Source organism: Trichechus manatus, unplaced genomic scaffold (assembly GCF_000243295.1).
Source record: "Trichechus manatus latirostris isolate Lorelei unplaced genomic scaffold, TriManLat1.0 scaffold00061, whole genome shotgun sequence".
Classification (NCBI taxonomy): domain Eukaryota; kingdom Metazoa; phylum Chordata; class Mammalia; order Sirenia; family Trichechidae; genus Trichechus; species Trichechus manatus.
In genome coordinates, this window is record NW_004443997.1 from 12,286,531 (window position 1) to 12,314,324 (window position 27,794).

At 54.1% G+C, this 27,794-nt stretch overlaps 1 protein-coding gene across 3 annotated transcripts; it reads left to right on the plus strand.

The window, feature by feature from the left end:
• Positions 1-27,716, plus strand: RASAL1 (RAS protein activator like 1). 3 transcript variants are annotated; one of them, XM_023733647.1, is made up of 21 exons: positions 1-346; positions 4,297-4,353; positions 6,721-6,834; positions 7,038-7,099; positions 10,086-10,215; positions 12,254-12,335; positions 12,435-12,566; positions 14,052-14,140; positions 14,705-14,822; positions 14,968-15,121; positions 15,485-15,549; positions 15,933-16,045; positions 17,380-17,572; positions 20,582-20,719; positions 21,301-21,445; positions 22,885-23,057; positions 24,833-24,886; positions 24,966-25,101; positions 26,112-26,232; positions 27,250-27,314; positions 27,577-27,716. In XM_023733647.1, the coding sequence occupies exons 1-21, from the start codon at positions 282-284 to the stop codon at positions 27,714-27,716; spliced, it is 2,346 nt and encodes a 781-aa protein (XP_023589415.1). In that variant the 5' UTR covers positions 1-281. The 3 variants fall into 3 exon arrangements, with proteins under 3 accessions (XP_023589415.1, XP_004379181.1, XP_023589416.1); XM_004379124.1 differs by having other exon boundaries at positions 145-346; positions 24,749-24,886; XM_023733648.1 differs by having other exon boundaries at positions 261-346; positions 20,579-20,719; positions 24,749-24,886.
• Positions 27,717-27,794: the final 78 nt, after the last annotated feature.

A 27,794-nucleotide genomic window follows, 5' to 3' on the forward strand; every position in this document is an offset into this window, starting at 1 on the left:
GAGCTCCAGACGTAGAGGCAAGAGCCGGCGGCGCCCCCCGCACGCTTTGTCTGCTCTGCGCCCCGCTCCTACCTGTAGAGTCGTGGCGGGCGCCCCTTCCCCGGGCACCTGTCCCTTTCCCGCCTTCGGAAACCTCCCGCCCACCTACCCGCGTCTCGGACGGGTGGCGCTGGGACTCCGGGGCAGGGCGCCAGGGTCGCAGCTGGTGACATGTAGACGCCCCCGGGTCCAGCCTCGGAACCTGGGGGCCCTGCTGCCTGGAAAGTTTGGGGCTGGGCGCCATGGCCAAGAGCAGCTCCCTGAATGTCCGCGTGGTGGAGGGCCGCGCGCTGCCCGCCAAGGACGTGTGAGTACCCTGAGGCGCGCCGGGGGTGAGGGGCGCGCCGGGCATGGAGTGGGGTGGGTGGCCTTTCCGCGGGCCCAGACGGGGCGGTGAGGAGAGGTGGAGGAGGTTGGATCCTGTCTAAGCCCGGGTATTGGGGCAGGTCTGCGTGTGCCGGGCCCTAGCCCCAGGCCCATCGTTGTCTTGAGGGAGGGGGCAGATACTCCCCCACCCCTCCCGGGAAGAGAGTGGGGGTGGGGGAGTCTTTGCTCTTGGGATGTATTGAAAGGCGTCTTCCAGGGTTGAAGAGGGGATCAGACGGTCGATTCTGTCAGAGCTGGGGAGGGGGTGAAGGGGGACTTGCCTTAGTCCAGACAGATGTTGGAGATGGGGCTTCCCCAGGGCTGAGTGTGGGCTTATCAAGTGAACCCTGGGGAGAGGCCCCGGAGGGCCGGGAGCCAGGCGGGCCCCAGTATTCCTCTGTGTGCCTCTGGTGTTTCTGCTTGTGGAATGTCACCAGGTGGCTGGCCAGCCAGGCCTGCTGGAGCCTGGAGTCCTTTTGACCCAGAGGCTGAACCCTCAGTATGGGGTCTCCCAGCTGGGTGGGAGCTGTCACTGGATGCTAAACTGCTGGCGATCCAACTCCCCGTTGCAGCCCCTCCTTAGACGGGCATGATGGGGTTGGGGGGACCCTGGGCTCCCCTCAAAATGGCCCCTGGCTATGATTCCCCCAGCGCTGAATCAGCAGTTGCCGAATCAGCAGAATGGTGGTGGTGGTGGGGGCATCCCTTCTTGCTTGGCCTGGAGCCCAGAAGGGGCTCTGCGGCTGTCAGCACCTGGGTCAGGTGTGGGATCCTCGGCGGGATATTGATTGTGTGACTTTGGACCTGTTTCTCTCTGGGCTTCGGTTTCCCATCTGCACAATGGGAGCTCTGGGCTGGAGTCTCCAAGCTCCCTCCAGCTGTGAGGCTGGGGGTCCTGTTAGGATTTACCCTGTGGCCACGGTGAGCAGGAGCATGGATTTGGAGCCTTTGCCTAGGTTGGAGTGGGGCTTGGCCAAGCCCTGACCCCAGGCAGGCCCTGCTGGCTCCCAGCCAGGCGTGTCCTGCCTCTGGTTTCATGAACCCCCCCAACACTGCAGCTGTGTCAACGGTGGCTGCTTCGAGCAGTTTTAGCCCCCCATCCTCATCAGCCACCCCAGATAAACACGCACCTGAAATGGCAGCAGAGCTTGCTGTGAGAACGTAGCACCTGGAGAAGCCCCCTACTACCCTCTTTCTGAGATGTCCCCTTACAGCCCCCCAAAATCAGAGTCCCTGGGACTCTCAGGACAGTGAGGCTGGGGTGGGGCCTAAGGGGGTCCTTTCTAGAAACTGAGCTCCCATCTCACTGTGCTGGGCCAGGGGCCATGACGACTGGCTGTTGCGGCCCGGGCCGGATTCTGGCTTCTGGGGGGGTCTCTTGACCTTGGCCTGAGGGAGGAATTGAGTCATGCCTGGTTTCTGCACCTCTTGCCTTCCCTCTGCACTTACCCCCTGCCTAGTTCCTGGGCCAACGTGAGCTCTGAGGCGGCCCTAGCGCCAGAGCAAGGTGGGGAAGGGGCCGCTAAGCCCCAGTTGGGGTTCTGGCCACCTGCCTCGGTCTCCCAAGCTGTTGGTTTCTGTCTTCAAAGGGTTCTCCTCGGAGCATGCTGGGATCTCCAGGCTGGGGGTGGGGGTGGGGGGCTGTTCGAATGAGTGCCCTCTCCTCTCCCCCAAGGGAAAGGCCCTCAGACTCTGCCTGAATCTTGCCAGGTTTGGGGGGGGTCTGACCTGGCCTCAGCAGAGAATTTTAGAGTTAGTGCTATTATTAATAGCAGCTGTAAGTCATTGAGGGCTTACCATAGGCCAGGCCCTGTGCTTAGCATCTCATATGGGCCTGTTGGCATTTCCACTTCACAAATGGGGAAGCTGAGGCCCAGAGAGGCAAAGGTGTTTGCCCAAGGTCACCCAGCCGGGACTTGAACCCTGACTATTTCTACTGCACAAACCAGACTGGCCAGGTGATGGCCGAGGGGCCTGCTTTCCCACACTTGGGCTGGGGCAGGACCGTGGGAGAGAAGCTAAGGGTCTGGAGAGAGCAAAGGTCAGGAGGGGGCGGCCCCCCTGCCACCACTGCCCCTACCTGATGCGTGTCTGATAAGGCCCTTTTGCGTCACAGCCCCGGAGCTGATGGAGCTGACATCTGGAGCTCGGCTCCCATGAGGGGCCCAGGGGTCAGGCTCGGTTGGCAGGAGTGGGCGTGTCCCCAGCCCTTTGCTAGTGGAATCCCAGCCAATCTGCCCCCTCCATCTGCAGCTGGGGAAACTGAGGAAGCTCAGGGATAGAGAATCCAGACACACAGCGGGTTACTTGGCCACAGGGGCCCGGGGGTGGAGCCCAGATGAGGCTCAAAGAGTTACCCAGTCCAATGGGTTTAGGGTACAGCCCAGAAGGGGAAACTGAGGCCTGGGGCACCACACAGAAGGGAGTTCAGAGATGGAACCCAGAGAGGGATATGGAGACACAGAACATCACCCAGTCTGAGGGACTCCGTGATAGTAACTGAGCTGGAGGCATTGGGGTGCCAGCCAGAGAGGACTAAGGGAAGGAATCCAGAGAGGGAAACTGAGGCACAGGGCAGGGCTCACCAGCAGACAGGGCTCTTGGTGCCAGTGTTACTCTTCCCTGGAATTCCTGAGGCGTTTGAGTTTGCGGATCTGTGACAGAGAGAGGGTGGTGGAGGTAGAGAGGTGGGGGCTGGGGCATCTAGGGAGAGGGCCACAGTGAGGGGAAGGTGGATAGACAGGCGGAGGGAACATTGGTTAAAAGCATGCGCTCTGAGCCTCATAGAGCTGGGTCTGAATCCCGCTCAGCCGTTACTCCTTGTGTGGCAAGTACCGTCACTTCTCTGAGCCTCCCGGGAAACCACAACACAATCCTTCACTCAGAATATATCTGGAGGGCCTACTACTACATCCCAGCGGGGGCGGGGGGCAGGGAGACAGTGGTGACCAAGACAGATCTTCCCCCAAGAAGCTCACAGTCCGGAAGTTGGGAGGAGTGGAGACAGACTTTAGATGGGGCAGTGGTGGTCAGGGAAGGCCTCTCTGAGGAGGTGACTTTTGGGCTGAGATTGGAATGACGGGAAGGAGCAGGCTGTGACAAGATGAGGAACGTAGAGCCCTGGCAGAAGGAACAGCATGTGCAAAGGCCCTGAGGCTGGACTGAGCTTGGTGAAACACAGAGGAGGCCCATGAGATGGGGCAGGGACAGGAGGTGAGGGGCCAGGGTAGACAGCTTGGGATTTGCTGGTAACTCTTATTATGAAGAGGGGATAGAGGATGCAGTGGCTTGGGGTTTGCTGGCACTCTTATTATGAAGGGAGGATAGAGGATGCGGCGGTGCAGTGGCTACTCCAGGCTATCTTTCATCTCTCCTGTTGGTTGAGCTTTGAGGTCTGGGTCCCCTGCTCTGTGCCTGCAGTGAGAGGTTCAGCTAAGGTCCACCCCTCCTGACAGGGAGCAACTCGCTGGTCCCCTCCCCAGGGAAACTCCCATTGAAATGAAAGCTGGGGAGGGCAATGCTTACCCCAGAGAGTGGTAGTTAAGGCAGGTTAAGCTAGGGGGTGGTGAGGCCAGGGATGACTCCCAAGCACACGCTGTTGACTTTTGGGCTTCCGGGGTCAGGACTCTGGGCTGTCTGGCTGGCCTCCTGCCTCCATGTTCCATTTGTATGCGTGGAAGCCCAGAGAGGCCATATGTGGTGGGTCAGGCATGCAATGGGTGGGTTGTGCAGCCATGACATCTTCTGCTGGTCCCCTGGGATCCTGCCTCTCACCTGGACCTGCTGTGTGACCCTGGGCAAGTCCCCTCCCCTCTGTGTATAGTGAAGGTGGATTGGGCCCTACCCATTGCTGCCCTCTCAACATCCCCCTCCAAACCCCTCCTTCCGCAGGTCTGGGAGCAGTGACCCCTACTGCATAGTGAAGGTGGATGATGAGGTGGTGGCCAGGTGAGGAGTGGGAACACAGCCTGGGGAGAGGGGAGCACTTTTAAAAGAGGAGCAGGGCAAGGCAATGCTTACCGAGGGGGGCTTGTGGGTCTGAAAGAGGATGCTTTGTCCCTGGCCCCTCTGGGGCTGAATGGCTGGGGCTGCCACCTCCTCTCCTGCCCTGGCCCCATCAGCCGGCCGGTCACCCTCCCCCTCTGGACCCCACGATGTCCCTGCTGGCTCCCTGGGGCTGACTCAGCAGCTGCCAGCCCGTGCCTCCCACGGTGGCCTCCCTGGGGGCAGGCAGCTCACGCTTGGCTGGGCTGTCTGGTTCCGAGCCTGCTGGGTTCTGCGGGCACCTGGGTGTATGTGAGTGTGAGTGTGTGGGTGTTGGTGGGAACGCCTGTGACCACATGTGTGTGTCCCTGTGGGTGTACCAGAGTGACTGTGTGTGTGTGCATGCACATGGCTGCCCCGTACACACACGTGTGCATCGATGTCTGCTTATCTGGGCACACCGGTGCTGCTGGTGTGAACACATGAGGATGTGCAGATGTCTGGCATGTGAGTGAGGGTTGTGGGGGCACTGGGCTGGGCCGTGCTCAGCTCCCATCCCCACAGGCCGAGGGACGGCTCTCCGCCCCCACAGGCTGGGGGGCAGGGGAGCGGCTGAGGCCTCGGTTCCTATGGAGACAACAGGATTCAGGATGTTTCTGGCACTGGTTCTGGTCCAGATGGGAAGGGAGCTGGGGGTGAGGAGCCTGTGGGGGGCAGGGGTCCCCTATGGTTCTCCCTGTGTCCACACTTGTGACACAGTCCCCAAACCTGCAGTTTGAACTTCTGTGTGACCCTAGGCTGCTGTCTCTCCCTCTCTGGGCTGTGAGAAGCCTTCCAGGTTCCCAGCTGAGAAAATGTCGGGGTCGGGGAAGAGGGTGTTTGGGAGGAAGCTCTGAGGGTACATCTGATGGTGGTGCCCGTGGGCTGGGTGCAAGAGCAGGCAGTGTGTGCGTGCGTGCAAGTGCACACTTTGTTGGGGAGAGTGTGGTGAATGGGAGGAGGAAGGGAGCCAGACATTTGGGCGTGTCTTCGGTAGGCCAATCAGGTTCTTTGTTCCCTTTGGGTAAAGAGAAGTGCGTCTGCAGGGGAGTCAGGGCCGAGATGCTGTGTATGAGTGTCTGTGTATATGTGTAGATCCTGGGTGGTTTGGGACCCTAATTCTTCTGAGGTTCTGACTTGCCTTGCTGTGTGCTGTGAAGCTCTGAGTGCTCTCACGGTCTCCTAGCCCCCTACACTCCCCTTCCCCTTCCTGTTCCTCAAACTCACCAAGCTCATTCCTGCCTCAGGGCCTTTGCACATGCTGTTCCTGCCACATAGAATACTTGCCCTTATCTTCTCTACCTGCTTTGCCTGACTACCTCTTGCAGGAAGCCTCCCCTGACCCCCCCCATCCCCCTCTAGACCTAATCAGGGGCTGAGGTAACCCTATCACAGGGCTCTTCCCACTGTCTTAAGTCCAGAGAGCACCTGCCCCCTGAGGGGCCTCTGTGGGCCAGATATCTGCCCGGTCCACTGATTCCCCAGAGCCCAGCACACTTATGCAGTGAGGGTGAATGTTCTTGGAGTGAAGGAATGAATGAGTGAAGGAATGAATGGAATTGTGTGTGTGTGTTATCTGTGAAATTCCGTGTGCGTATATGTCTGGATCCCTGTGTATCTGCATCTCTCTGTATGTGAGTGGGTATGGGAGTGTGTCTGTGGGTCTCTGTGTGTGTCTGCATGTTCTGGGCATTTCTTTTGTCTGTGTTGTCTATCTGTGTGAATGTGTCTGTTTTCTCTGGGTGTGTCTGCACATGTCTATGTGTATATATATGTTTCTAGAAATTTCTGAGGGTGCATATGTATGCCTGTGTATGTGTGAACGTGTCTCTTTGTGTCTCTGGCTATGTGTGTCTTTTTGTCTGTGTGTGTGTGTGTGTGTGTGTGTGTGTGTCTGGGCCCTTTGGTGTGTATTGGGGACCTGGGTGTGTGTATGTGATTGTGTGTGTGTGTGTGCGTGTGTGTGAGTGTATTTGTCTCTATATCTGGGTTCATGGGTGTGTGTTTGTATGTCCCTGGGTGGATATGTATCTAGGTCCTGGGTGCGTGTGCTCATGAAGTCCTTGTCCTTGTTTTCGTGTGTGTGTGAGTATGAGGGTCTAGGTCCTGTGTGTGTGTGTGTGTGTGTGTGTGAGTGTGTGTGTGTGAGTGTGAGGGTCTGTGTGTGTGTGTGTGTGTGTGTGTGTGTGTGCGTGGGTCCTCCTGTGTGTGTGTGTGTGTGAGTGTGTCTGGGTACCCATGTGCGTGCCTGTGTGGTCCGAGGACCCCCAGCCCCTGCACCCCCTCTTACAGGACAGCGACCATCTGGCGGAGCCTGAGCCCCTTCTGGGGTGAGGAGTACACTGTGCACCTGCCACTGGACTTCCACCATCTGGCCTTCTACGTGCTGGACGAGGACACTGTCGGGTGTGTGACTGGGGCAGGTGGAGTGTGTGTGTTGGAGGCCCAAGACTGGGTCGCTGAGGGGAGACAGGACTGAGGGTCATTGCCCACAGCAAAGTGCCCACCCGCCCAGCCCTTGACGTCTATCCCACACCCCCAGCCCCAGGATTTGTGTGGGTGGGGCAGGGATCCCCGAATGGAGCCCTTACCCGTTGGCACTTTTGCAGACATGATGACATCATCGGCAAGATCTCGCTGAGCAGGGAGGCGATTGCCGCTGACCCCCGAGGTGGGTGGGGGACTCTGGCTCCCTGCCGGGCAGAGTGAGGAGGGGGTGGCTGTGTTAGAGTCCACGTGGGCATCTGTAGGGGCACAGCAAGTGTCAGGGGAAGCACAGAGCATCAGCGAAGAATCAGTTCTGCTGTTGTTTATGCTTTTAATTTTTAATTTAGTTCAATTTATTGAACGGTTAATTCATTTACATCATTCAATAGTCAAAAGGTACAATAAGCAGTGACGCTCTCCTTCTCACCCCAGCTACTCTGTCCCACTCCCCAGTGCTGCCAGGTTTTTTGTACGTACTTCTAGAGCTATTTTAAATACGTATATACAAGCAAACGACAAGAATAATAGCAGCAAACACTTATGTGGTGCTTACTGTATGCTGAACACTTTCTAAGTGCTTTGCATGTATCCACTCGCGCGATTATCATAATAACCCTGTGAGGCAGGTGCTCTTATTACTCTCACTTTACAGGTGAACAAACTGAGAGGCACAGAGGCTTAAATGACTTGCCCAAGATCACAAGTTACTAAGTGGTTGGACTGAGATTTGAACCTAGGTTGTTCAGTTCCAGAGTCTGTGCTCTTAACACAGTGCTATATGTTTTGTTTTTTCCTGTTTATACGAATAGGAAGTAGCCTATTACACTCACTGTTCTGTTTCTTGCCTTCTCACTTAATCATGTATCTTGGAGCTCTTTCCATATTGAGGTTCCTCATTCTTTGTCTGGCTGCATGTGGTTGGACCATCGTTTATTTGCCTAGCTCCCTATTGATAGGCACTTTCTTTGCCTACAATCTTTTTCTAGTTCAAACAATGCTGCAATGCATAGTCTTGTACCACATGATTTCACACATACGCAAGTTATAGCAGATAAATTCCAAGAAGTGGATTTGCTGGATTAAAGAGTACCCACATTTGCACGTTTGATACTAGTGTTAAATTACTCTCCATAAGAGGAGGTACCAATTTACTCACTCACACTCTTGCCAACAATTATCACAATTTTTAATCTTGTATCTGATAGGTAAAAAATTGCCTTTGAGTATAGGTTTATTTTACTTCTCTTTGAATAAGGTTGAAAGTCTTTTAGTATATTTAAGAGTCATTTTATTTTCTTTTCTGCTTATTGTCTGTTCATATTGTATGTGCATTTTTCCTTTTTGGGTGGTTTGCCTTTTCTTATTGATTCGTAGGAGCTCTTTACATATTAGGGAAATAAACACTTTGTGATGTTAGCTGCAAATGGTTTTTCTCTCTTGCCTTATATTTTGACTTTGCTTATAATTTTTCCAAGTATACGCATTTTTTCTTCTTCTGTAGTCATCTTCATTACATACATATTTTTTTGTTTTGTTTTTGGTTCTTGATTTTCTGTCATATCTTGAAGGCCTACCCAACTCTAGACAATTTTTTTCAAAACATGATTTCTTCTAGCAACAATTTGTTTCATTTTTTTACATTTAAATCTTTGATCCACTTGGAATTTATCCAGACATAAAGGATGGGGTAGGGACTGAACTTTATTATTTTTTATCTAGATGATTTCTAGTTGTCCCAACACCATTTATCGAATAATCTAGCTTTTTCTTCAGTGGGAATTAGTTGAGACCAACAATGTGCTAATCATCTTCGTATCATTGCTCCTATTTAATGAGGGCTTACTATGTGCTAGGAGCCCTGGTGGCACAGTGGTTAAGTGCTTGGCTGCTAACTGAAAGGTTGGTGGTTCGAACCCAGCAGCCGCTCTGCGGGAGAAAGATGTGGCAGTGTGCTTCCGTAAAGATTTATAGCCTTGGAAACCCCATGCGGCAGTTCTCCTCGGTTCTAGAGGGTCACTATGAGTCAGAATCGGTCGGCAAGGGGTTTTTGGTTACTGTGTGCTAGGCACAATGCTAAGTGCTTTACATTTAGTCCTTATAACACCCCAATGAAGTATGCACTAGAATTACCTCCATTTTACAGCTGATGGGAAGTGAAGCTTAGAGAGGCGAGGTGACTGCCCTAGGTCACATGACTAGACAGTGCAGGGGTGGGACTCGAGTCCAGGATGTGTCCACCTCCAAAATCTGTGTTTCTAACCTGCCCAATGAGCTGTAATGTGCCTTGAACATCTACCCAAGGGGGAAGAGTTAAATGAATGAAGTATGAGGCCTGGCTTCAAGGAACTCGATTGCAAAAGAAAAGACATTCACATAGAACAGGAAACAAGAAAAGGAGGAAACTGCCTGTGTGTCTGCAACTGTGTTGGGTGCTTTTTATTTTTTAAACAAGACTTTGATAGACTGGGACAGAAATGTGGGCGTGAGGGTATGTGGAACATGGCAGTGGATGAGGAGGAGAGGGCAGTGAGGGCTCGTGTGGTCAAGGAGGGCTTCCTGGAGGAAGGGGAATATGAGTTGGTCCTTAAAGGTGCTTTGGCAAAGACACTAAGGTGCATTTCTATGGATTCTCTTCTGGAGGCAGGTGTGGACCAGGTTTTATATGCCAGGCTGAAGAGTGTGATCTGTACCACTATAGCATGGGCCCTGGGGCTCTACTGCCTGTGTTCAAATCCTAGCTCTGCCGTTTACTCGCTGGGGGATCGTGGACAGGGCTCTTCCCTCCCTGTGCCTTATTCTTCTCATCTGACATAATTTCAGTCCCTACATTAGAAGGTTGACTGGAGAAGTCAGTGACTTAACACATTTTTAATCTTAATTGAATTTTTAAGTTACTACAATGCCTAGTTACATGGTAGGTGCTTAATAAATGTTAGTGTCTATGCCTGCCAAAGGAGCCCTGGTAGCGCAATGGTTAAGTGCTTGGCTGCTAACCAAAAGGTTGGCGGTTCAAATCCATCAGCAGCTCCGTGAGAGAAAAGACCTGGCAGTCTCCTCCAGTAAACATTACGGCCTAGAAAACCCTATGGGGGCAGTTCTACTTTGTCACATGGGGTTACTGTGAGTCAAAAATTGACTCGATGGCATCCAACAACAACAATGCCTGCCAGGGATCGACAGCTGGATCAACCTGAGCCGTGTGGACCCGGATGCAGAGGTGCAGGGTGAGATCCGCCTGTCGGTGCAGATGATGGACGATGTGAGGGGCCGCTGCCTCCGCTGCCACGTGCTCCAGGCTAGGTATGGTCATGAGGCGTAAGTGTGTGTTTGAGAATGAGCAGGGATCTCCTGGGTCTCCCCAGCTGCCCTTGTCTTTAGGACCTCCTTACTCCAGGGCACTTCTGGGCTCACAGCCAGGATCCCTGTGTGAGTAAACAGCTCCAGCCTCACCGGTTGCTACTTCCTGGGGGCAGAGCACAAGCAGATCTCCTTATCGAGTCCTCAGTAACCAGCAACAACAGGCCAGACGTTCAGGATGGCCAGACAGATGTGTGGAGGTTTATTAATCAAATTGTAAGTGACAAAAACGCAGTTCATACTGGCTTCAGCAGAATAACTAATTTATTGGCTCAAATGACTGACACGTGCTTCAGGCATGGCTGGATCCAGATGCTTGAACAGTGCCATCAGCAATTTGTTTCTGTTTTTTGGTTCTGCTGTCCTCTGTGTTAGTTTCATTCTTAGGCAGACTTTCCCCAGGTGGGGGGCAAAGATGGGCCCAGCAGGCTAGGCTGGCATCCTGCAAATTTAGCATCTCCAACTAAAAAATAACTTCTATTTCTAACCAATATCCTGGGGACTAATTCTTATTGGCTCAGTCTGGGGTGCATGATCATCTCTGAACCAATCATACTGACTCTGATTGGTCAGGCCTGAGTCACAAATCCATTCCTGGAGTGGAGGGTGGGGTCGGTTCACCTAAGTCAGGTGGTCTGGGAGTGGGGGAGGGGTAGGTACTGCCTCAAAGGAAAATCAGAAGGAGGAGGGATACAGGACCAGCAACATCCACAGATGTCCCCTCCAGGGGTACCAGCTCATGGGACATCCATCTTCCCTCTGGCCCACTCACCGCTCTGCAATGCCCTTCTCTCGTCCTCAGTATGCCCATCATTCTACCCCCTTAAATGCCTTCTTTTTTCCCTCTCATTCCCCCATCCCATCTGTCTGCCTTATTTTCTCACCTCACTCGCCCGATCCTCACTTTTAGGACAAACCTCGCCCAGGGAGGGGAGGACCTATATTTCTAGTTTGCTGTGTGACCTTAAAACCCTTCCTTGCCCTCTCTGTGACTCTGCCACAGTCTCCAGATTTCTTCTCCTAGCTTGAGCCCCAGCTGGGGTTCCCTGGAGTCTGGATGAGGGAGAGCCAAGGAGGCAGGGGACAGGTGAAGAGGCTCAGCACAAGGCAGGGGCTCCCTGTCTGCTCTGTGCCCACAGCCCCCTCCCCAGGCACGAGGCTGTGCAGCATCCTTGCAAGTAGGAGAGGGACTGATTGCTGTCGCTTAGCAACTAGGTTGGCTCCTAGGAAACCAAAGAAGGCTCTGGATGCCAAGCAGGGGTGGGAGAAGGGCAGGAGGAAGAAGCAAGCAGCCTGGGGAAGGTGTGTCCTTGGATTTGGGGGACCTCGGGAAGGAGGGGTGGGGGAGGCTGACTGGGGTGGGTCTTTTGGGTTGTCATGGAAACCAGAGTTAGGGGGTTCCTGCCTCATGACTTTGCTTCAGCCGTAGGCAGGGTGTAGGAATATGTTTGTTGAATGAATGACAGAGCCAAGAACTTGCTATCTGCCAGATGCTATGCTAAGCCCTTTACACACCTTATCTTATTTAATCTTTTGCCCTGTGAGCTTGGTTTGTTCTTACTCCCATTTTACAGATGCAGAAAACTGAGGTTCAGAGACGTGATGTGATTTTTCTCAAGGTTACCCAGCCTGGCATCCAGCCTCCTATCCAGGGGCTCCAAGGAAACTGAGGCTCCCTGCCCCCCAACTGCACCTTTGTTTCATGATGCAGGATTTGACTTTTCTGTGCCTCAGTCCCCTCATGTGGAAAATAGGGTCCTACTAGTGCCTCGCCATAGGGCAGATGTGAGGCAACAGGAAGATATCGGCTCTGGGTGGGCGTGATGACAGGGGCCCCTCACTGGTCCCCTGTGATGGAGCAGGTCATTACCTTGGAAACCAGCAGCATTTGAGTGATCTACTCTGGAGCCCCCCACCCCCACCTCAATCTTGGTCCCTGAGAGTCCTGTCTCCCCTCACCCCTTTCCTCATCTGTCTCCAGGGACCTGGCCCCCCGCGACATCTCTGGCACCTCTGACCCATTTGCACGTGTGTTTTGGGGCAGCCAGAGCTTGGAGACCTCGGTGAGTGGAGGCAGGAAGGGAGCCGGGAAGGGGAGGGGTGTCAGGGGTGGAGTAGGGGGCACCAGCGCCCTCCCTCACAGACTACCTCCTCCTCCCCAGACAATCAAGAAGACCCGCTTCCCACACTGGGACGAGGTCCTGGAGCTGCGGGAGCTGCCAGGAGCACCGTCCCCGCTGAGGGTGGAGCTCTGGGACTGGGACATGGTGGGCAAGAACGACTTCTTAGGCATGGTGAGTGCCCTGTCCCCGACACCCTCTGTGGTTCCCCCGTGCCCTCAAGGGGAAAGAAGGGGGAGATAGACTGAGCCTTCTGGGGCTGGGATGGCAGATGTGGATGCTGCCTCCTCAGGTTCTCCAGGAGTCCAGGACTGGCCAGGCCTAGGTGATGGCGCTCCATTGACCCATTGTACGGATGAGGAGACTGAGGCTGTCATGGGCCAGGGACCTGTCCAAAGTCACAGGGTGAGCCCAGATTCTCATTCTGGGAAGAGAACAGCCAGGACAGCTGTGTGCCTGCCCTGTGCTTCTCCAGCAGAACCTCATTTACACAACCCTCTGACAACCCTATGAAGCTGGGACTGTTGTTATTCCCATTTTACAGATAAGGAAACTGAGGTTCAGGAGGTCAAATGACTTGCCCAAGGTCACATGACTAAGAAATGACAGAGCTGGGATTTGAGTTCAGGTCTCTCTGATTCCAGAACCGAAGCCCTATACCAGGATCCACTGGGCTCAAGGCCTTCCTCTTGGAGCCTCAGCTTTTCCATCTGTAAAATGGATGTGATTTTTCCTGCCACTTAGGAATAGTGGATGTGAAAATGGCTATATACTCAGAGCTGGCATTTTTTTTTTTTAAAGGAGGCAAGATTAGAGCAAATCAAAGAGAGACTCAGTCATGCATTGCTGGTAGGATTTTAAAATGGTGCAGCTGCTGTGGAAAAGTCTGGCAGCTCCTCAAAAGGTTAAATATAGATTTACCATATGACCCAGACCACTTCTAGGTGTGCACCCAAGAGAGATGAAAACATACGTTTACCCAAAAAGTTGTATTCGAATGTTCGTAGCAGCATTAATTCATAGTAGCCGAAAAGTGGAAACAACCGAGATGTCCATCAGCTGATGAATGGATACGCAAAATGTGATCTTTCCATACAATGGAACATTCCTGCTAATTGGCATGGGCTTTTGTGGAGTGGGAGATGATGAAAATGTTCTGATATCAGCAGTGGTGGTTTCACAACTCCGTGACTGTACTAGAAACCATTGAATTGTATGCTTTAAATAGGTGAATTGTATGGTATGTGAATTCTCTCTCAATAAAGCTGTTATTTAAAAAAGACAAAGGGCGAGAGAGGGCTTGGGGCCTTCTGGACCATCTTAAGCTTTCTGATAGACGTAATGTGTCCGCAAACAGAGCTGAAAATACACCCAGTCCAGACATGTTTAAGTCCTGGCTGTCTCTAGCAGCTGCGGGACCTTGAGCCAGTCTCTCTGCCTCTCTGAACCCTCAGTGCCCCAGGGGGAGGAAGTAATCTGGGGCTGGGGCAAGGACAGGGGTACCGAAGCTGTGTTGGTGGGAGATGGTGGGGGGGGGGGCCTCTGGCAGGCCATGCTGCCTTTCCTTGGGTGAGCTGTCTGAGTTCTTCTTCCAGGCAGCGGGGGGTGGGGGTGGGGGGGCAGGGCAGGGCTCAGCTGAGGGCCCGTATGCCCCCACAGGTGGAGTTCCCCCCACAGGTCCTGCAGCAGAACCCACCCAACGGCTGGTTCCGCCTCCTGCCATTTCCCAGAGCCGAGGAGGATGCTGGGTAAATGTGGGGTCCGGCGAGGGGATCAGGCTGGAACCATGTTGCCAGCCCACACACTATTACCATGTCACTTCATTCCTTCATGCACGCATGCATTCATTCAACAAAAGTCTGTTGAATGCCGCTTAATGCGGACTTACATACGTCTAAATGAGTTCACCTTATATCCGCCCATCTGTTCATGTACAAACATGTCATTTCACATTATTGGGTTCTTCCACACCTTTCCATACCTGTTCACACTATCCACACCTGTCTACACCTGTTCACACTATCCACAACTGACTACACTGTCCATACCTCTTCATTCTGTCCATTCCTGTACACACTTGTTTATGCTGGCCACACCTGTTTGCACCATGTGGTCTGCAAACTTGCCCTTGCCTGTTCACACCTGTCAATACCTGCTCACACCTGATTTTCTGCCCACACCTGTTCACACCTGCCCCATTTTGCCAACATCCACGCAAATATCCTTATCTGTGTTCACACCTGCTTATCTGGAATATCCACACCTGGCCATGTGTCCTTATGCTCCTTCACCTGTGGTCTGGCCCTGGGCAGGAGGAACCTGGGGGCTCTGCGGCTGAAGGTGCGCCTGAACGAGGATCGTGTCCTGCCCTCCCCATACTACCAGCCGCTCACGGAGCTGCTGATGGAGTCTGTGCTGAGGCCGGCAGAGGTGGGTGCACCAGGCACGCGGTTCCACTTGGAATATGCAGGTGTCGGGCTTATGGCCCCCCCACTTCAGGGAACCCCACCTGGGCTCCTCTGCATTGAAGCCTCCGGGCCCTGGGCCACCTCTCCCACCTCTTGTCCCTGCCCAGGAGGATGCTGCTAGCCCCCTGGTTGTACTGGAGGAGGTGACCTTGGGGGACTGCCGCCAGGACCTCGCCACCAAGCTGGTGAAGCTGTTTCTTGGCCAGGGCCTGGCTGGGCCCTTCCTGGACTATCTCACCCGGCGTGAGGTGGCTCGGACCAGTGAGTTGCCCCCCGACTCCCAGACACTGCCCCAGGAGTCTGGGCCTGCAGAGGGTCCCTGGGAGAGGAACGGGGAGCCCTCAGGCAGAGGGTGGGGCTCCTGTGGGGGGTGGTCCCTGCTGTGTGCACCCCCAGCCAGCCTGGGAGCTCAGCCCTGGGCTCAGACCCTGGTTTTGCTACTCGTGAGCTGTGTGACCCTGGGCAACTCACTTATCCACTCTGGGCTTCTGCACTGTGACAGGGGTTGACCGTGCGGGTCTCCCCTGTCCTGAGCTGGAAGAATGATGACTTCCACCTTGGCTGGGTACGGTGAGCTGCGTCCAGCCTTCCATATCCCAGCAGTCCTTCCCCCTGTCCTCTCAGCCGACCCCAACACTCTGTTCCGTTCTAACTCGCTGGCATCCAAGTCGATGGAACAATTTATGAAGGTGAGAAGGGTTGGTGCGCCGTGAGGCCACTTCTGGAGAGGACCCCCTTCCCGGTGCTTAGCTGGACGCAGCGCTTGGCCAGCCTCAGGTGGCACTGGCTGGCTGGGCTGGGGTGTTGGTGGCTGGTGCCTGGCCTTGTTCCAGGCTGCACCTCCCATGGTGGCCCTGCCCAGCCCTTGGTTGTACCCCAGCCTCATTTTGAGTGCCCCACCTGATGCCCCCCAGCCTTGCCTCATGTGCCCTGGGGGGTGCCCCCTGCCCCAGTTCTTGGACATGCTGAGCCTTGCCTTGAGCTTCTCCCTGCGTGCCCCCCTGCCCCCGACTCATGGGCACGCCTCGGCCTTGCCCTCAGCTCTGCCCCGTGTGGTGCCCCCTGCCCCCAGCTCGTGGGCATGCCCTATCTGCACGAGGTCCTGAAGCCAGTGGTCAACCGTGTGTTTGAGGAGAAGAAGTACATGGAGCTGGACCCGGGCAAAATGGAGCTGGGCCGCACACGGTGAGCAAAGCTCAAAAGGGGTTCCCGACCTTCCCCCAGCCCCCTGTGCCCACCAGGAGCCTTGATAGGTGGGCCGAGCCAACTGCCACCCCACCCTAGGGGCACAGCTACTCAGGAGTTGCACAGATAACCTCAGAGCCTTCAAAATGAGCATGTAGTCCCTTAGGCTGTGTAGTGTAGTGGTTAAGTGCAGGACTCTGAAATCCACCTCCTCTGGGTTCAAATCCCAGCTCTGCCTCTTACCTTCCATGCCTGTAACTTCATCTGAAACATAGGTTCATGCTATTGACCTTGTGGGTTGTTACAAGGCTCATGAGTGGGTGTGAGAATTAAACAAGTTATAACCACAAAGCCCAGGGCATGGTGAGCACCCTAGAAGTATTATCTTTACTATGGCGGTGATGGTTTTATTATTCTATTATTGTTGTGGTGCTGAATTCTAATCTCAACTCCACCATTCATTTGCAAGGTAACCTCTCTGAACCTCAGTTCCCTCATCTGTTAAATGGGACCAGTCAGGCTACTTAGCCCATTGGGTTGCCTTTCAGATCCAATAATCCAGATCAATTGATCCGGATCAATTTCCAGAAGGCAATTCGTCCAGGGCTTAGCTTGTTGACTCCATGCTTTGCTCCCATGGAGCGTGCAGTCTGGGGGTGAACGAGACAGACACTAAATCTGTAGCTAAAGAAGGGAGTGAGATAATTGCAGGAAGAAAACTGCTAGTCCGTTCTCCACTCAACAAAATCATTGTTGAGTACCTGCTATGTGCCAGGCACTGGGCAAAGCACTGAGGATATGACAGGGAACAAATGGACACACATCCCTCTTCTGGGGGAGGACAGATAATAAACTAAAGAAGATTACTGGAGATGATCAGTGGACTAGAGGAGATAAAGCAGGGGAGGTGTGGGAAGTGCCAGCAGGCGGGGAATGGGGTCCTACAGACAGCCTCCAAGAGAAGGGGACATTTGAGCAAGGACTTGAAGGAGGTGAAGGAGGGAGTCATGGGGAGACCTGGTGGAACAGTGTTAGAGGCAGAGGGAAGAGAAAGTGCAAAGACCCTGAGGTTGGACCATGGGTTTGGCATGTCCATACCAGAAAGGCAACGAACCAGGGTCTGTGATGATGAGCAATGGCGGTAGGACAGCCTCCTTGAGGAGGAGACACTTAAGCTGAATGTGTGGGTAAGAGTGTTCCAGGCAGAGGGAACAGCATGTGCAAAGGCTTTGAGGTGGGAATGATCTCAGTGTGTTTGAGGAATAGTAGAAAGCCTGAGGTTGCACAGATGGATGCTGTGCTCTGAGGCTGAGCTGCCCCACTTGCTCCTCCAGGCGTATTTCCTTCAAGGGCATGCCCTCGGAGGAGCATGTGAGGGAGACCAGCCTGGGGCTGCTGACCGGCTACCTGGGACCCATCATGGACGCCATTGTGGGCTCTGTAGGGCGCTGCCCACCCGCCATGCGCCTGGCCTTCAAGCAGCTGCACCAGCGCGTGGAGGAGCGCTTTCCCCAAGCAGAGCACGAGGTAGGCATGGGGGACCAGGTGCTCCCATCAGGCGGGTGGGGAGACTGAGGCTGAGGAGGGGCAGTGACTTGTCCAGGGTCACACGGTGAGGCAGGGGTGGGACGAGGACCCAGGCTGCCTGCGCAGAAGCACTCTGTTCCGGCAGAAGTGGGGACAGCATTCCCGGAAGGAGTAATAATAATAATAACAATAGCAACTAACACTAGATGTAGCCCTTACCATGGCCCAGACCTTGTTCTGAGTGCTTTACATATTTATTACAGCCTCTAATCTTCCCATCCTCCCTGTGAGGTGGGTGCTAGTATTACTCCCATTTGACAGAGGCCCCGAGAGGTGAAGTCACACCTCTGGGAAGGGGTGGTGCTTGATGAGGAACCCAGGCAGGCTGGCTCCTGAGTCTTGCTCATAACCACCAAATAACAGAGTATGGCACAAAGTAAGTGCTTCTTAAATTGCAGCTATTACTGAGAGACACACACAGGCAGATAGCCACACCAGTCGGGCACATTTAGGGCTCAGGAGGAGACACCAAAAATAAAATCTAAAAATAAGTCCCTGGCGCCAAAGTTGAAAACTCAGATGCTGTGGGTAAATGAACGAAGCAGGTGAGATGTGGGACACTAGGGAGTGGTGGGGACTGCGGCAAACTGCAGTACCCACAGCTTATCTAAAGGGGGCAGCTTCCGGCTATTATTACCATGTAGGAATCCCAAAAAAAGAAAAAAAATTGTTGCCATCGAGTCGCTTGTGACTCATAGCGGCCCTATAGGACAGAATAAAACTACTCCATAGGGTTTCCAAGGAGCGGCTGGTGGATTTGAACTGCTGACCTTTTGGTTAGCAGCTGTAGCTCTTAACCACTGCACCACCAGGGCCCCACCATGTAGCAATAGGGTCCCATATTGCCAGAGCTTCTGAGTTTTTGTTTTTTTTTTTAAGCCAAAATTCTGGATTTTATGTGGGGACTCTCATTTTTTAAAATGTGGTACTAACTCACCTTTTAAAAAATCCACCTTGGCCTAATCGTTACATATTTGTGGTTGGACTGGCCCACGGGACACTAGTTTGAGACCTCCTGGCTTAATGTTCAGCACACCCACCGAGGTGACTGTCACTGTTCTTGCTTACAAATGACATGGGGGAAGAGGAAGACTTCTTACATAGGCCTGATGTAGCAGAAACGCACACTGGGATCTAACCTGCTGAATGGTGGAGCTGAAATGGCCCAATCCTAGAGCCGTGATTTACCTCACATTTCTCCCTACTTGTTTTTAGACGGGGGAACCCAAGGCCTGGACAGGTAAAGACCCTGGGCCAAGGGTTGTGGATTTAGACCTAGGTCTCCTGACTCCTGGCTGAGGTCTTTCCCCTCAGCCCTCTCTCCCCACAGCCCCTCCTTTTGCCCGAGGAGTGCGCTCTGGGTTCTAACTGGGACGTGGTTTGATTTACACCCCACTTTGCCGGGCTCTCACCTGAGCTGCTGGCGGAGGCATTAAGCGGGGCAGAGTTGTGGCTGGGAGGAGGGAAGGCAAGGGGGCAGCTTCCCAGATAGCCCAGCCCTTGTGGGAGAGCCAGTATCAGGGACACACCAGTGCCCCCCAGTTCTCAGCCCCCAAGGTGGGCAGCGGCCTTGGGCAGGGAGCAGAGACTTTCTGAGGTCCCCGAGGGTGGGTGGGATCAGGGGAACCCAGGGGAGCCCCTCTCTCTGCTGCTGTGACACGTTTCTCCCCTCGAGAAAGGAGGAAGTTAAGCTGATGTTGAAGGCTAAATTTACCCTGGAACCCGGCTAGGGAGGAGGTGGTGGCCTTGGGGGAAGCTCAGGGTTCGAGGGGAGCCTGGGGGAATGTGGGGTGACAGAGACCCTCCATCTGGGCAGCTCCGGGGCCCAGCTTCTGGTAGGGCTTGCTGTCAAGGCTGAAGTGCCCCAGGAAGCTGGCACACACCCAGAGGAGGGTATTGTCTCATGTGTGAATACAACCCCTAAAAAAACACGGGAGTGCATTCTCGGGCTAAATATAGCTGGCAAGTGTGAGAGGTGGGTGGTGAGCCAGTGCTGGGGGATCCAGATGCTCCCAGGATGGAGGCACACCCCCTCCTGGAGTCTCCTCGGCTGGAGCTGAGAGAACCCGCCTCACACAGAGGGCCACAAGACTCTACAGTTTGTAAGGGGCAGAGGCCGGGGCTGAGGAGGGCACATGGGATGAGTTCTGGAGCCAGCTGAACTGGGTTCACTACTGAGCCTCAGTTTCCTTGTCTGTAGAATGCAGATGACAAGACCTACCCCGCAGAGTTATTTGAGGGTTAAATGTGATAGTCCAAGCTTAGCTCCTGGCCTTCAGTGAGCACGCACTCCAGGGTAGCTGGCATTGAATGGCAGGAGAGCATGGTTAACAGCAGAGTTCAAATCCCACCTGAGTTCAAATTCTGACTCTGCCACTTATGGCCTTGGGCAACTGACCTTCCTTCTCTGGGCCTCAGTTGCATCCTCTGTAAAATGGGGATGATAATCCTTTCTAGGGTGAGTATGAAATGAAAAAATGTATGGAGAAGTGCCTGGCCTGCTGCTGTTATTATTACCATAAATTATACAGATCTGGGTTTGAATCCTCCTCCACTCATCAGCTGTGTGACCTTGGGTCAGTCACTTGACATCTCTGAGCTTCTGCTTCCTCATTTGTAAAGTGGGAATAATGATCATGCCTCCCTCATAGGCCTGTGCCCTTAGGACAGTGCCCGGCACAAAGCTGACTCTGAGAACCTTTGGCTAAATCTGAATGTGCAGGACTGGTCTTGTTATCCCATTTTCCAGGTGGAGAAACTGAGGCCTAGAGAGGAAAAGAGATTTCCAAGTCCGCAGACCTGCTCCTTGGCTGACCTCCTCAATGGTCTCCTGACCTACTCCATCCCCCTTCCCTTGCACCACCAGTCTCTAGCCCCTGTTGCCTCAGTTTCTCCAGCTAGGAAGTGGGCGTTGGGGGCACCCCCCTCACCTGCTGCTTCTTCCAGCAGGACCTGAAGTACCTGGCCATTAGCGGCTTCCTCTTCCTGCGATTCTTTGCACCTGCCATCCTCACTCCGAAGTTGTTTGACCTCCGGGATCAGCACGCGGATCCCCAGACCAGTCGCTCGCTGCTGCTGCTCGCCAAGGTGTCTGCAGTGGAGGCCCCCATCCCCAAAGCTCTCAGCCAGGGGAAAGCGTGGTAGGAACAAAGCTGAGGGGCTAGCTACTCAGAAAAACCACCTGAGACCCAGAGAAACCCAGGCATGAAGCACCATTATTAGCATTCCTCTCAGAGCGTGAAGGCATTCGTTAAGCTCTCCAATCTCCTCTTTTGAAGATTTCCTTCAAGGAGGAAAGTGGGAAACAGGCTAGCAGTCATTTACACTTTAGTGTGAATTAGCCCATCCTTTACAAAGTGGCAACATCTTGAGATTCTGATGGGTTCCAGAGTATGCATGATAGGATTGAGCAGTACTGGGTAGGGGAGATCTAGGTCTGTGGATGATGGGGTGTGACAGGGTAAGGACAATGGGTGAAGATTCCAAAAGGTGAAGGGAACAACAGATTTCCTAAGACAGGCTCTGCTATGGGTCTTCTCCTTTGCTGAGCACTGATTTGGGAGTCAGGACTCGAACTGTGTTCGGGGTCCAGAGGGGGGCTTCCCCTCCCCTGCCCTCTACCCCCCCCCAGTGACCTTGACCCTGGTGTCTCCTGCCCCCTGCTCCAGGCTGTGCAGAGCATTGGTAACCTGGGCCAGCAGCTTGGCCAGGGCAAGGAGCTGTGGATGGCCCCCCTATATCCCTTCCTGCTGCAGAGTATCTCGCGTGTGAGAGACTTTCTGGACCGGCTGGTGAACGTGGAAGCGGTGGGGGGTGAGTTCCTGGGCCCTGCCACACCTGGCTAGTCACCCACTGGGCCCTCAGGACCTGCCTTCCACCCTTCCCTCCTCAGCACTGAGAATGTGGATCCAACTAACACTTCCTGGCACCTACTATGCTAGGTCCTGGAGATGGACAGGGCTCAGGTCCCGCTCTCCAGGGCATTCCAGCCAATGAGGAGATGTGGGCAGGGCCATGGCACAGGGAGCATTCAATCAACAAGTATCCTGGTGGGGTGTGGTTAAGCATTAGGCTGCTAACCGAAAGGGAAAGGTCGGCAGTTCAAATCCACCAGCCTCTCTGTGGGAGAAAGATGTGACAGTCTGCCTCTGTAAAGATTACAACCTTGAAAACTCTATGGGGCAGTTCTATTCTGTCCTATAGGGTCGCTATGTGTCAGAATCTACTCCATGGCAATGGGTTAATATCATAGGCGGAAGGAGCCCTGGTGGCGCAAGGGTTAAGGGCTCAGCTGCCAACTCAAAGGTCGGTGGTTGGAACCCACCAGCCACTCCAAGGGAGAAAAGACCTGGTGATTTGCTTCCGTTAAAGATTACAGCTTTGGAAACCCCATGGGGCAGTTCTCTGTCCTATAGGGTCACTATGAGTCAGAATTGACTCCATGGCAACGAGTTTGGTTTAACGCTAAAAAATAAAGCAGAGAAAGGGGCTAGGGAGCACATGGATGGAGGTGGCAGGAGAAAATTCTAGATAGGCTGAACAGGAATGGCCTTGAGGAGGTGACCTCAGAGTAAAGACCTGGAGGAGGACAGAGATGAGTCATGAGGATCCTGGGGGAGAGTGTTGCAGGCTGAGGAAACAGCAAGTGCAAAGGCCCTGAGGTAGGCATAAGGAGCAACAGTGAGAAGTCCAAGTGAAGAGTGAATGGTGGGGGAGAGGAGGAGAGGAGAGGGACCCCAACCATGTGGGGTTTTGGAGACCACCGTAAGGATCTTGGCTTTTACTTGGAATGAAAAGGAGCCATGGAGGGTTTTAAGCAGAGATGGGGTTGAGTCTCTGTCACCATGGGGGGTCCAAGTTATGACACAGTTGAGTGCAAGTCATATAGGAGCAGCCTGTCCAAATGTGGAGCCCTGGTCATGGCATGGTGGGGTCCCTGTGGTACTAGGGAGGAGTCTGTGTCTTGCTCTTTGGGGGTGGAGAGATCCAGGACCCTCCCTGGGCTGGGCTCCATGGGGTGTGGCTCCCCCTGCTGGCTGTCTGCACCACAGACTGCAAATCCCAGGCCCCCCACCCCAGGCCTCAATGACATGATTCCATACGGAGCCAGTGGAGGTCAAAGGCCATCATGTTCATCCTTCTGCCTCCAGGGGAGCAGAGAACCAAGCTCATCCATGTGGGCACTGGGCCTGCTGGTGGGGCAGGTGGAGCCTGGATAGGGAGGGCTGACTGTCCCCCTCCCCATTTCCCAGAGGCTGGGGGCTCAGCCAGGGCCCTGGTCCCGCCCTCGGTGACCGTTCGAGAAGGCTACCTGCTGAAGCGCAAGGAGGAGCCCGCCAGCCTGGCCACACGTTTCGCCTTCAAGAAGCGCTACTTCTGGCTCAGCGGGGAGACCCTGTCCTACTCCAAAACTCCTGAGTGGCAGGTGGGGCCCAGCCCACAGTGGAGGGGTTTCCAGCGGCAACCCCCCTCATAGAGCCCTTCTTTGTACCTAGGGGGAAACTGAGGCCCAGAGCAGGGCAAGGGCTTGCCTAGGGGCCCATAGCAACTCAGAAACTCCCAGCTCTCAGGCTAGGCTCTGCTCACTGCTTGGGGCAAATGCAGGCACAGGACAGGGGCAGTAGTACACCTACACATGCTCCCCCTGCATCAGAATGTGCATACAGAGGTCCAGACACACCCTCCCAGGTGGGGACACACACAGGCACGGGCACTGCTTGGCCACCCTCACGTGTCCCCACCCAGATCTGTGCCCACACACTCTGTGGACTCACATGAAATCTGATGAGCTCACTTGCAGGACATGCCCGGCTGGGCAGACACATACATCCAGGCCTGCACTCATTCGTTCATTCACTCAGCAAGGCTTTACTGAGTGCCGACTCACCGCCCTGCACTGTTCTCCTAAGGCTGATGTTCAAGGTCAGTACCCATCCCTACGTATGCACATCCATAAGCTGTAATAGAAACATTGCAGAGGGTGCACACTCTTATTATCCCTGGTGGTGCAACGGTTAAGTGCTGGGCTGCTAATCAAAAGGCTGGCAGTTCGAAACCACCCAGAGGTTCCACGGGAGAAAGACCTGGCAATCTGCTTCTGTAAAGATTGTTGCCGTTGGATGCCGTCGAGTTGATTTAGACTTACAGCAACTCCACGTGTGGAACTGCCCCATAGGATTTTCCAGGTGGCACAGTGGTTAAAGCAATCAACTGCTAACCGAAAGGTCAGTGATTCAAAACCATCAGAGGCTCCACGGGAGGAAGATGTGGCAGTCTGCTTTCGTAGAGATTTACGGCCTTGGAAACCCTACGGGGTCACTATGAGTAGGAATCAAGTCAATGGCAGTGGGTTTGGTTTTTCAAATTTTTGTGGGAGCAGATACAGCCTAGAAAACCCTACGGAGCAATTGTACTCTGTTACATGGGGTCTCTATGAGTCAAAATCTACTCAATGGCACCTAGAACAACAACTTCGAGAAGTCTACTCCCTGGGTTCCAATTCTGGCTCTGCCACATACCAGCTGTGTGACCTTGGAAGAGTCATTCATCCTCTTGTGCCTCGGTTTCCTCATCTGCAAAGTGGGGAAAATAACAGACAGAACTATAAAGCACTTAGAATCGCATCCTGAGCTCCAGTAGGTGGTAGCCATTATTAATATTAAGGAGTCCTGGTGGCCCAGTAAAGTGCTCAGCTGCTAACCAGAAGGTTGGCAGTTCGAACCCACTCAGCAGCTCCATGGGAGAAAAGACGTGGCAATCTGCTCCCATAAAGAATACAGCCTAGAAAAGCCTATGGGGCAGTTCTACTCTGTCGATTACGGTTGCTATGAGTCAGAATCGACTTGATGGCATCTAACAACAACACTATCATCATCATCATCACCATTATCATTATTATAGAAGCGGAATCTGATGCCCAGAGAAATTGTCATGTGCTCAGGGGCATGAGGCTGCACTGGGGGACTCGGATGTGGACAGTCAGTGGACACGCTCACACAGCACAGACGCAGGGTTGAGTGTCCTGCCCCTGGGGGCACCCCCTGATACACACACCCGGAAAGCTGACCCTGGGCCCCAGTCCCCAGCACACCCGGCAGCGACTGTCCTCTCCCCCAGATGCGCTCCTCCATCCCGGTGTCGCACATCCGCGCCGTGGAGCGCGTGGATGAGGGCGCCTTCCAACTGCCCCACGTGATGCAGGTGGTGACGCAGGACGACGCGGGGGCGCTGCACACCACCTACCTCCAGTGTAAGGTGAGGCGCCGCAAAGATGGGGCCTGGGGTGCTTCCCTGGGGTCCCACCCTATGCACTGACGCCCCGCGTTTCCTGCAGAACGTAAACGAGCTGAACCAATGGCTGTCGGCCCTGCGCAAGGCCAGCGCCCCGAATCCGGACAAGCTGGCCGCCTGCCACCCGGGTGCCTTCCGCGGCGCACGCTGGACCTGCTGCCTCCAGGCCGAGCGCTCAGGTGAGGAGGCGGGGCGGCTGCAGGCTCCGCCTCCCCACCTGTCAATCAGCGGGTGCTCACCTCCTGCCAGGGCTGTTTGTGCAACTTGGGGCAAGTTACTCGACCTCTATGCCTCAGTCTCCACAACTGTGAAATGCGGCTGCTAATGGTGCTTAAGGCGCAGTGGTTAAAGAGCTTGGCTGCTAGCCAAAAGGTAGGCGGTTCGAACCCACCAAGCACCTCCGAGGGAGAAAAGACCTGACAGTCGGCTTCCTTAAAGATTTACATCCTTGAAAACTCTATGGGGCAGTTCTATTCTGTCCTATAGGGTTGCTATGAGTTGGCAGGGACTCAACAGCACTGGGTAATAGTGCTTACCTCACAGGGTTGTTCTGAGGATTAAATGAGTTCATATACGGTAAAGCTTAAAACATCGCTTGGCCCATAACAAATGTTCATTCAATGTGAGTTAATTTTTAAGTACCTACTATATTCCAGGCAGTTAGTGGCAAACAGACAGACATCATGCCTGTTTTCAAGGAAGACGAGTGCATAACCAGACAAATATAGTAGTGTTATAAGTGCCAGTATCAGGAAGAGGCCTTTGAGACTTCAGAGGGTGCCGTTGAGCCAGCCCCAGGGTGAGGGATCAAGGAGGGCTTCCTGGAGGAGGCACTGCCCAAATATGACTAGGAAAGAGTAGGAGTTGAGTGGCAAAGTTGGAGACAGGGATGGGGTAAGGAGGGGTGTTTCAGGCAGAGCATACAGCATGAGCAAAGGCGTGGAGGTGAGATGGAGTGGGCTGGAGGGCTGAAAAGGTTCTGGGTGGCAGGAGCCTAGAATGTGGGAGGTGGATGGTGAGGGCTGAGGCTACGGCTGGACTCCAGGGACCAGGTGATGGAAGCTTCAGGGAAGTAGCAGTTTTGGAGAAAGATTTTAGAGGCAGAAGTAGCAGGGCTTGGCAGTTGGCCTGGCCGTGGAGGCTTCTGGGAGGGGTGGAGGAGTCACCGACAGTGCTATGCCCCCCTCAGCCGCTGGCTGCAGCCGTACACACTCAGCTGTCACCCTGGGGGACTGGAGTGACCCTCTGGATCCTGATGCAGAGACCCAGATGGTGTATCGGCAACTGCTTCTGGGGAGGGACCAGCTCAGGTGAGTGCCCCCACCCGGCTCACATCACCCCCTATGACCAGCTGGGCCAGCCGCCCACTGTAGCCCCCCATGTTCATTTATTCATTCTTTCCATGAGCATCCCGGGGGCCAGGCCCAGGGCAAGGACAGAGTATTCACAAAGGCAGGGCTTGGAAACCTCCTTGGACTGGCTGTAACGCAGAGATGGATCTTGGGAGTTTAATAATAGCCAGGGCTCCAGAGACAGTGCCATAATTCACATGAAGTCCTGATCTCCTGAGCTTGCTATATGACCTTCAACATGTTCTTTCCCTTCCTGGCTTCTGGATAGCTGTTGTTCAGTGAAACTGGCTTGCCTAGGTTCAAATCCTGACCCAGCCACTTACTGGCTGTGTGATCTTGGACCAGTTGCTTAACATCTCTGTACCTCATTTTCCTCACCGGGAAATTGGGATAAGACTAGTACTTACCTCATAAGACTGCCCTGAGAATCAAATGAACTAACACAGGTAAAGCACTTTGTAGGTGCCCATCCACATACCTTTTAATAAATGGTGGTGAAACGGTTAAGCACTCAGCCGCTAACAGAAAGGTTGGCGGATCAAACCCACCCAGAGGCTCTGTGGGAGAAAGACCTGACAATCTGCTCCTGTAAAGATTACAGCCAAGAAAATGCTATGGGGCAGTTCTACTCTGTCACATGGGGTCGCTATGGGTCGCTATGAGTTGGAATCTGCTCGATGGCACCCAACACCATTGTTATTATGCTGTGTGACCTTAGGCAAGTTACTTTACCTCTCTGTCTGAGTGCTCAGTTTGTATAATGGAGCTAATAGGTTTGTTGTGATAATTAAAGGGCTTAGAACAGTGTCTGGCGCTCTATAAATGTTTGCTGAGATGAAGATGTTAACAAGGAGGACCCTGACGGGGAGGAGGGGGAGGAAAAACCTGTAGTCTCTCCTGCAACCAGCAGAGAATCCCTGAGGTAGGGAGCAGGATTGGGAAACAGTGCTTGTCCTTCTCCCTCTCACCTTCCAGGATGAAATTCCTGGAGGGTTCCAACATGGCTACAACTCTGAAGGCAGACACAGGGAAGGGCCTCAGTGTCACGGAAGGTAAGGGGTTAAGGAGGCCCCTTTTCTTTGCCCCCTGCTCCTCCCCCACAACTTGCCCATCACACCCTTTCTCCCTCCCTCCCACCCTCCTGTTTCCAGTCCACCATGGGTGAGGGATCTGAGTGTGGCCTGGGGGCTTTTGTCTATTTTCGGATTATTCAGGGCACAGGCAAATAACCCACTGGGTCTGGGCTATGGCAGTCTACCCTGGCCCGGATGAGTCACCAGGGCCCCCCTGTCTCCCTGCCAGGGGACTGTCCTGATGCTCTGGCCCAGCAGAGAACGGCAGCTACCCGCCTGCTGGAAGTGCTCGAAGACCTGGATCGAGCCCACGAGGAGTTTCAGCAGCGGGAGCGGGACCACGCTGCCTCCAGCCCCCTCAGACCCTGAGATGCCACAGCCCAGCCTGGAAGGAGGAGCAAGGAGCTGTTGGGCCCTTCCCAGCATACCCTGGCCCAGGTGGCCTGT

Bases quoted from the DNA above. Each gene is read 5' to 3' on its own strand.
- RASAL1 (XM_023733648.1), top strand. From the start codon at position 282: ATGGCCAAGAGCAGCTCCCTGAATGTCCGCGTGGTGGAGGGCCGCGCG. The intron at 21,446-22,884 runs GTGAGTTCCTGG...CCCATTTCCCAG, and splicing joins GAACGTGGAAGCGGTGGGGG to AGGCTGGGGGCTCAGCCAGG. The intron at 26,233-27,249 runs GTGAGTGCCCCC...CTCACCTTCCAG, and splicing joins CTGGGGAGGGACCAGCTCAG to GATGAAATTCCTGGAGGGTT.